The 10,279-nt window shown below is 38.5% G+C and overlaps 1 protein-coding gene across 1 annotated transcript; it reads right to left on the minus strand.

Annotated features, from left to right (window-relative positions):
* On the minus strand, window positions 1-6,155 carry LOC139688087 (toll-like receptor 2). The gene is made up of 2 exons (XM_071585511.1): window positions 5,156-6,155; window positions 1-2,207 (listed from the first exon to the last, which is right to left on the minus strand). Exons 1-2 carry the CDS (start codon window positions 6,153-6,155, stop codon window positions 208-210), a joined length of 3,000 nt encoding a protein of 999 aa, XP_071441612.1. The 3' UTR covers window positions 1-207.
* Between the last annotated feature and the right edge of the window lie 4,124 nt (window positions 6,156-10,279).

Here is a 10,279-nt window from a genome sequence, read left to right on the forward strand (position 1 = left end):
GATGCAGCTGAAGTGAACTGCATTGGAACTGCAAATAGACACTTTTGGTTTTGTTTCATTTTATGAGGCACATATGAAGCATAGTATGACCTGTTATTATAGTATTGAAAATAAATTTGCTCACTCTCCATTAATTGCATCAAGTATCACTAAGTAATCCAAATTTTCCAACATCTTCCTAAGTAACCTATAATTATGGATGCTTACTCATGGAAATGAAGAAATTGACTTTTCTTTTTCTGATGGGTTGGACTTGATTGCATGTCTTAGACGTTTCCAAAACAAGTCATTCATTTCTTCGTTCCACACAAGATATGTCTTTGTTGCCATGAGGTAGTGAAGTGTTTTTGGACGTTTGTCACGCGGGATTTCTTCTAACAAAACCAGAAGCAAGTCATCTCGGCGTGTTTCTAGAAGCCGGTGTTGCGCTAGATCCATCTCAAATTGACACCACTGACTGCGAATGAAGGTTGAGGACACCACCAACAAAATCATACGGCTGTTATCCATACATGACATAATGTTCTCCAGAATGCTGGAGCCTACTTGAAAATCTCTCTCATGCAGGCAGACCTTGAAAGCAGGGCCACATTGTTTGGAATCATCTCCAATGTCATTCTTCATCTCAAGCTTCGGAAGTAATTTATTCAGAACCCATTGCCTATCATGGTCAGAGTATGATACAAACACATCATAATTGTATGCATTGGCAACAGTGCTTTTCCCTCCATTCATCAGCCCTAGTACATCAACATTTTTTATCAAGAGTTGAAAATGTTTCCACTTCCTTTGTGCCATGATGACCACCAATGAAATTGTAATAACAATAATTATTGCAATATAAATCATGGAATTGCCCCATGAAGATACAGAAATGGGACTGTATAAGGTTGAGTTACCATGCAATTCATCAGTGACATCAGCTTGCTTCTCACATTCTGAACTCCAGTCACCATCGAAAGTTTCATATTTATTCTTGGATCTATCTATGCACATGTATGAATTTAGTTCTTTCCAGTCCACCACATTTATTTTTCCTGACTTTGCAAGCAATGCAAATTTCCACACATTGCAATGGCATAAAATGGGATTTCCATAGAGTGATATTACTGAAAGATTCCTGAAGTCTTCCAGCATGCTGTCAGATATATAACTTATCTGATTCTGGTGTAGGGTAAGTTTCTGGAGGTTTTTGTTGCTGTGGAACAAAGGCAAGTCCCAAGATATTAAATGATTGTTGGATAAATAGAGAACCTCTAGTTTTATTAGTGGTAAAAATATAGACTCATTGATAGTATGAATGTAGTTGTGCTCCATACTAAGCAAGCGAAGGTCAAGTAAATCATGAAATGGACTGTCAGAATTTGGTGTTGAAAAAAGTTTAAAATCATAGCCATATTTTCTTCCATTGCTGATGGAATCAAGGTAAAGACTTTGCAGAGAATTCAAACCATTGAAAATCCAGCTTGAAAATTTCGTCTCCAGCCATGGATTTCCACTCATGTCCAATGTTTTAAGCTGCTTTAGATCTTTGAAAGGTTGAGACTTATTGAATATGTTACTCAATTTACTGTAACATATTGAGAGACTTTGCAGGTTCGAGAGGCCTTTAAAAGTCAACTTCCCAATATCCTGGATTTCTGTGTATGACATATCAAGAGACAATAAAGAAGGTGGAAAAATTGGCTCTGAGAATTCCTCAGGATGGATTCTTAAATTTTCTTTTATATTATTTTTTTGTTCATTTATTACCCCTTCTGAACTTATGGCACCCAAATTATGGCTAAAGTCAAGTTGTTGTAGTGACTGTAACCCTGTGAAAATTCCAGCCACCTTTGTTATTCTGTTATTTGACAGCAGTAGAGTTCTAATATTAGGCAGGTTTTGAAAGGAAGCAGTCTCAATACTCTTTATATTACAGTGTCGAAGATCAAGCTCTTGAAGCCGATTCATGGGAGGAAATGAATATTTATTAATTATGTGAAAGTTATTCCCATACAATGTTAGGAAGTGAAGGCTGTGGTTAACAAGTTTCAAGGTGGCAAATGGTAGGTGGTTCAACCCTAAATAAGCAAGTCCGAGCACTTGAAGTGATGATTCATTTCCACTGAAACTTGACAGCAATGGAATCAGCAGAAGTTCATCATCAAGCATGGAATCACTAATGTCCAACTCTAAAAGGGTCTTGGAAACAGCAAGTAATGATCCTGAAATCCCAGAAGAAGCAAAAAAATCATGAAATGTTCTTAAATGAATTAAAATAAACTAATTAAATTTTCTTGCAAGCATAGATTATCTATAATACAGATGACTAATTGAGAGTAATGGTGACAATTATTGGGGAAAGGGGAGCAAACGTCATGGTATTCTTCTCTTGAGCAGGGAATGTTTTGTAATTTAGCGAATCGTGTTCAACTATTCTGCTGCTCATTGCACCAAAGGATAATTATAAAAGAGCAAACTTAATTGTAAGAAATGCAATTTCATTTCAGGTTCACCAAAAAACTCTAGCAGTAATAAATTAAAATTTCTTTTCATTCCTTGTTCTTAAGAGGTGAAATAATAGTGTGTGTTTCCACTGTGGATAAAATGATTAGAAGGGAGAGTTTTGGAAGTCGGTTAGCTCTGGTCATTCATTTCAGTGGGGCATACACATCTCTAAATGAAAAAGCACTTAGCATAACCTCAAAGATGATGAGGCTACAGGTCTCTGAGGATATTTCTTTAAGTTAATAAAAATTACTTCAATAAGATTCACCCATATTCTACTGTCATTATATATGTCGGTATATAGGCCATTCTCTACAATAATGACATGGTGGTAAGTTATGAATAATTTCAGTGAAAATCCAATGATCCCCAGAAATAAATACGTTATATCATGATGATACTGACCCTCAAATATATATGTAAATATATTATGCTTGGCCTTGACCAAATATTGACTCTATGATAAAATATCATAAACAAAGTAATCAACCCAAAGGATGGTTTGATAGGTGTTGGTAGAGCTCTCCCAATACTAAAACCCTACAGCATGTGAAATTCACATATCAGGGTAGGGGCCCCACATCCTTTCCCAGTGGCAGTTATGGTTTCCCAGGAAGTTCTGATACCCAAAAAGTCAAAGGGCTTAGGTGAATCTAAGGATGCCCAGGGAGGCATGCCCAGTCATTGAATCTGGGGCCTCCAGTCAGTAGTCCAATGCTCTATCCCTGTATTACAATCTCCCTTTACTGTATGATATAAAATTGTTAATCCTAATGGTAAACATCTCCTTAAAAACTTTAAATGTAGGAGATTTAGATTAAGAGCTTTTTATTATGATTTTAGGAAAAGAACATGAATAAGCAAGGATATTGAACTGAAATTCTTACACGTAAAATCTTAAGCTTTTGCACATCCTATAAAATGTTTCCCCAAGGATATTCCTAGTTTTTGCTGGGAAGGATCAGTTTTTACCTTATTTAAACGTACAAACATGTTCTTGTTGTAATATGACATATGGGCTAATGATTTCATACAAAAGACCCCTGCTTAGGGGTAGGGGGAAGGTATTTATTAAAATCAACTTCCTAAATGATGCCTATTTGGTTCCTGATTGTCAATTGGAATTACTTTCTTCTCTGCTTAGCTGGGAAATAACCTAAGCTGTAGTTATTTAAACGATTGGGCTAGCAGAGGATCATTCACATCTTAATGGCAAGAGACCTCCATGAAAGCATTCTTTATGCATTCATTCCTAACCCACGCTCCAACTACTCAGAAAATAAACAGAATATAATCAATCAAAATGATCAATAACATTCAATCACCCCGTCTTAAACCAATGTTTGAAGGTTATTCTTTAATACATTGCTCTTAAGCTCCTACACTGGATATCACTTTTCAAATTTCACTTGCATGGAGAATATGGTTACAGCCAACAGGAGTATAAAACACGTCACGTTATTATTGGCCATTATTAATCAAGTTAAATAAATTAATAAGAATAGCAACATCTATATTTTTAGAATTGAAAAAAATTGCATGACATTTATTGCATCATCTAATATTTTTGTTAGGGGTTTTTCAATCCACCTAATGTGCGTGAGCTTAGGACTAATGCAACAGTTTAGTTGTTAATGGTACATATAGCTCTTTTCACCTGTGATCTTGTACACATTACATACAAAAACTATGGCTCATACCTGCATTGTACATTATTGCAAGTGTTTTATATAGAACTACAGATTGCAGTTAATTTTGTTAAAAACTACAAAGTGTTATTTGCTAAATATAAAATGTTTAACTTGATCTAACATTACTAATAACATGCCTGCAACTACTTTAATGAGATTAATTTGAAATCGAGTCTTTTCCAAAAATACAAGAGGACAAGCAAGCTCTAGTTGTTATTTATTTGCACGAGTATAGATATTCAAAGAAAAATATTTTGGAGGAAATGATGAAGACAGTTAGCTAAGGATTGATGGCAACATTACTGGAAATTGTCCTATGGGTTTGAATGAAATTAAGAGCTTTTGGCTAATTGAACAGGGCATTCATTATAATTTTCTTTATCAAGGTAACATACAATGTTTATTGACTTGAGAAAAATTGAAGCTCAACGCTAGGTTTTTCAGAAAGGGATATTGCAAATGTAGAGTGTAAAGTGTGTGCTACATCAGATTCTGAATTTAGTTTAGAAGAGTAGATTTATTGACCATTACTATTGTAATTCTCATATATTTACCATATGTATAGAGTCTATATATCATTAAAAAATTCCATTTTTCTTGGAGATTTATAATGATTTCCTAAAAATGTTCTTGCTTGTTTGCCTCTAAGATAGATTATTTTTTTAATTGATATCATTTTGATTTTTTATTAGAAATATTGTTTATATTGTGGGATCTAAATGAAATAATGTTAATCAAGATGTTCAGTATTTATCAGGGTTTATTAATGAAAATTTGAATTATTACTGGATGGTTTAATGTCGCCCATACTAACTGGTATTAAAGGAGCATTGATTTTCCAATAAATGAAATCCCAAGTAATCTCTTAGACTTTAATCTCTCACTCTTTTTTCATTTCCAAATGGATGGATTAGAATTGGAGAAGGAATGAAGAATAAACAATTGTGAAAAATGATAAATGAAAAAAATCTTACCATTTTCAACAGTTGATATATATGTCCCACGTAGGTTTAAGCTTTTCAGTTTGCTATGTCGAAGCCACTCGAAGTAATGTTTGGATAGATGGGTAAGCTTGTTTTTAGCCAGGCTCAGCTGAACAAGATTTGGAACTAAATGCTCCGTGTATTCACTTGTGCCAAAGTCGTGCTTTCCTTCATCCATCCATCCAGCTGATGAGGTGCAATCCGATAGACTACTATCTTCTGCTGATCCATTATTGTCACAACCAAAACATATGCAATTGTCGTCCAAGCTCAGCACCTTTAAATCGTTGAGACCTCTAAACCATTTAAAATTGATCATCTTCAACCCACTGCGCGTGATATTGAGCTTCTGTAACCCCAGGACGTCTTCAAATGCATCATCATCTAGGTTCCCACACAAGTTCTCGTTGTCGTGTATCTCGATGTGCTCCAATCTCAGTCCTTGGAACGCCTTGGCTGGGATGGCCTCTATACCCGACCCCATCACCTTCAGGTAGCGCATGCCCTTCGGGTACGACTTGACGTCCGGGAGCGCAGTCATTCGCTCGCCACTGCACACTCCCATTGCCGTTGAGTTGCAAAACAGACATGGGAAGGCATCCTGCTGCGGCTCCACGGACGCCAGTCCCGCGTCCCATTGGACGTCGAATCGTTCGAACCTCGACAGCCTCCCCTCCTTCGTCACCCACTCCCTGTGGAAGCCCGAGGAGATTTTCGTGGGGCATGGTCGCTCCACTTCGTCGATCCCATGGACGGCGTCGCAGGGTCGCGGGGAGAGGAAGAGAAGGAGGAGGGGGAGGAAGGCCGCCGGGCTGGCGGCCGTGGTGATCGCAGACAGGCGGCGTGCGGTGCGGATTGCGGCGACGACCTCGAGCGACTCCCTCCACGGTGCGCCCTCCGACGCATATTCCCGAGGCCTCGGGCGTTCACCCGGCGACCCTTTTGCAGAGAAGAACGCAGCCAAGCGGGGGGAGCCGGACGCCTCTCGCATTCGGCTGGAGCATCCTTCTCCGGTGAGGAGATTGCGGACACTGTGATACGTCCGGGGGCTGAGAGGACCATCCCGTGCGCCACCCCCCCTCTCACTCCTCCCGGTATCTTATCTTGCCGCGCAGCGAAGATCAATCGATTAGCGGAGGCGTGACGACTATAAACGTTTCGGAAATCGAGAGACGAAAACAATGTTCGCGGATACTTTCTCTCACTAATCACGTGATATCCAAGTAGCTACTTACATTATCTGATTGAAAGGATTTTCTTTTTCTTTCACCTCGAATTTTTTCAACCCTCCTGTTTTGTCAAAGAGAATTAATTCAGCGACGCGAAACAGGAGGGCAAAAATTATGAAACATGGGATTTCAATCCGGAGCGAGGCGAGCGTAAAAATGGACAGTTGCGTTGTTAATATACTGATTTCAATTCAGCTGAAGGATTTTTTTCTCTTTTGGGTCAACTCTCTAACTTCATGGATGAAATATCGCAGGAAACGGAACATAAATGAGCTACAATACCTGGCGAAAGGTTATAACCCATGCGATTTTGATCGATTAATTCATTAGCTAGTATTTTTCTTTCGCTTCGCCTAACAACAAAAGCAAAATATATTTATTTTCACATCCTATTTCCTAAACAGCTTTATCTAAAAAAAAACATCGGGCATTCTGTTAAATGGAAAAAGGTGCACAAACTGCGCAATAAAGAAAACCCTGCAGTAAATAAGTCGTCATCAGCTTTAATTCTAACCGAAAGAAATAAGCCCAAATCTCACAGACGTACTGAGGCAAAAACGAGGACGGCTGTGTGCTCAGAATGAACGAAAGTCGATAGAAAAATAATAAGGTATACTATAATAATATCATAAAAACTGAGTTTAGCATTTTTTTCGAGCGCACGGTAACTCTGAAATTAAAAACACATATAAACAGTCGAAATAAATGGACAATATAAATAAATGCACGTGATGGCATTAACATGGAAGGATCGACAAAACAGAGAAACTGGTCAAGTAAATTACTTTAGAGGCAGGTAAGTGCGCATGAAAAGATATTGATCAAAACCGATCGCCAGATTTTCCCCCATAAAGAGCCGATGTGAGTGATCGTGAGCTGTATTCAAAGATCATTTATGGTAGTACGTAATGGCATTAACATGGAAGGATCGGCAAAATGGAGAAACTGAAAATTCGAACGCTTAGCGCGAATTTTAACAATTTTGCGCGAAGCGGTGATTCAATCAGTTGCAACGTTGCCCCGAAGTCAAGAGTCCCTAGCAAAAAGAGCAATGCCGTGTGGTTAGCAACGGGTATTTGTTCGGTTTCCTTTCGGAACATGTAACCAGATGGTACCCCTGATAATAGCCCGAGAAAAAAACTGAGAAAACATTCAGAGAGATCCGCAGATCAAGTGTGAAAACGCTGGCGTTATCTCGCAGATAGTGGCTACGTTTTGGGAGACATCTTGAATTTTTTCCTTATTTAGGCTGATACTCACTCTCTGTCAGAGTCATTGTGCTGTTGTACAACTGGTATGGCTGCGGGGGGTGCATCAAAAGGTCGAGATGCGTGACGCCACCCAGGACTGCGAAACGCCGCAGGTTCAACTCTCCGGGCTTCGAATCGACGACGGCCATCTTCGCTCGAAGTTCCTTTCCGTATTCCTTCTCCCTCTCTTTCTCCCGCTCCATGGCTGTTCGGAACAAATGTGATTTGAAATTAAATCCCATCCAGAAATTTCGACACCAAAATAGGCATCTGAGAAACGACGACATGCACAGTCTCAAGATTTTATTTTGCCCGCCCAACCATTGGACTGCAAAGAATCGGGCGGTCTTTCACTTTAAGCTCAGAAGCTCAGCGGTGAAACAATATATTAATCAGTCGTAAAAAAAATATCCGAGTTCTGGCTCGTAATTTCCCGCTAGGTGATTATTTTCATTTTCGTGTGAAATGAACATTACGCTGCTTTCTTACATTAGGCTGCCGTACATATCGCTTATCAACGTCAGTTTTACGAAAAGTCAGTCAGCTCTTTCACATCTCGTTAAAACACATCATTTATATTATTTTGAAAATGAAAATATTCAAAAACTCATAAATTTACTACTGTAGTATACCAGTTATGCATAAAAATGTTTCGTATATGAATGAATGTCACGAGGGGAGGGAATGCCAGTTAATTTATTTGGCTCATTTACTTCACTCATAATGACTCCATTGAAACCGAGATTGTTTCCGTTTTCTCTGCTTTAAAGAGTGTTTATCACGCACTCCTAGTCTAACTCTAGATTCGAAATGGTTTATAGAGTCACTAAAATATCCATTACGTTTTTGACAAAATATTATTAGCATTATGTTGTAAAGTTAAAACTTTGATACAGAGCTTGGTTTTCTACGGCGCGGAAAGATGGCCGTTGAAACAAGACGATTGGCGCGGATTTGTAGGATTTTGAAATGTGGTTGAGGAGAAGAATGGGAAAAATGAAGAGGACAGAAGGGAAAATAATCGAGGAAGTGCTAGATATGGTGGAGGAGGATGAGGATTGTTGGATAAATCCAAAGGAGACAGGAGAAATGGATGCTTCGCATATTGATTGGGAGTGGGATGTTGAAGATAGTGATAGAGGGGAGAATGTTAGGCCAGCAAGTAAGGGACAGAAATAGGATAGGGATGCTAGACGGAATGAAGGTAGGAAGGAAGTATACGGAAATAAAGAGTGGCTTATTGCACAGTAGGATGTTGGATTGTGTTTTGTTGGGAGAGGCAAGGAAATGAAACATATAGTTATACCGTAGTATAGCGTGTGCCCATCAAAAACCTACCTCAATCGGTTGACCACCAATGATAATAATACTATGAAGAAACCAGCTTGAGTCTCGCAACAGCCTAAGTGTCTATTTCACTCACTTATGTCCACTGGATTGTTTGGGAAAACACGCACTGCAAATAGCGGAAAAATAAACATCTAGGGTCCTCTTTAATACTTTAAACCCTCTTCTTAATGGGTGGCGGGTATTATTACTATTATGTTTGTAAACGGTCGAGTAATCTCGAAAACTAGAAGGGAGGGGGAATAATCTCCATGGGTTGATAACACATTGTATTTTACTTACGGTGAGTTCCTCGTCCCTCAGTTATCCCTGACCCCTGAAAAATTCATTTTTTTAATAACAAGCTACCGTTTTCTACGCTACTTGCTTTCGAGTATGTACTTTCTGACAAAATTTAATGGATCCGTCCTCCCCGAGGACGGTGGTTTCCATAGGATTAATGGGAAGGAGGCCATTCTTCGTGACCCCATCCATGGCTACGATTGGGGTTGGGCAGCAATGAAATCAAAGACTTGAGTGATCGGCACACATTCTCTCGAGAATAAAGGTGGATGACAACACCTGAATTTTCGCTAATCCTCGTTATTTTTGCGATTTAGGTTTCACGGCTAGGTAAACAAACGCTTGACAACTGGTATTTTCATGTAATTCATGGCATACACATCCTAAATTTTTATGATTGAAAATTAATAAATTATCATTTACCAAGATTGATTTAGATAAAAGAACAAAAGTAAGCATTGACTTTACAACCAAAATAAGGTACATTTAAATTTATTTGCTCATCAAATGTGTCTCCTATAGGTATATGCATTTTATTTTGGCACCGCACCAGGTCTCTGGGGGGTTGAGACATCACCCTTCTGAAACCGTCATGCATTTATGGTTGAAACTTGATTATTGGTACAATGTTATTGTAAAAGCCTGAGTAAAATAGAACTTTCACTCTTAATTTCTATACATCATTCAACGGCTTGCGTTTTGGAAAATTTATAATTCAATAATTTGCCAAAGAATGGTACAATGCCCCGTGAGACCTATGCGATTCGCAACGAAATTAGGGCATTTCCGGGAATTAAAATCTTTGTTCAGTCATTAAAATTTCATGCTTTCGGGTAGACGAGAGTAAAGGCTACAATGCAATCGCAATGAACGGTTCGTGGTAGGAGATGGACCACGTGAGGGTTAAATATTCTAACATTGATGACCAAAAAAATGTTCAAAACGAAAATGAATGATTACTGATTATTATAAAGGCTAAGAACGGTAAGTTAGCCTTTTTTATCATC

The sequence above is a fragment of the Hetaerina americana genome, unplaced genomic scaffold (genome assembly GCF_022747635.1).
Source record: "Hetaerina americana unplaced genomic scaffold, ioHetAmer1.1.p SCAF_2, whole genome shotgun sequence".
NCBI classification, from domain to species: Eukaryota; Metazoa; Arthropoda; class Insecta; order Odonata; family Calopterygidae; genus Hetaerina; species Hetaerina americana.

Excerpts from the sequence above, each read along its gene's own strand:
- LOC139688087 (XM_071585511.1), bottom strand. The coding sequence starts at position 6,155 with ATGCGAGAGGCGTCCGGCTCCCCCCGCTTGGCTGCGTTCTTCTCTGCA. Across the intron at positions 2,208-5,155 it reads TATATCAACTGTTGAAAATG|GATCATTACTTGCTGTTTCC; the intron begins GTAAGATTTTTT and ends CTGGGATTTCAG.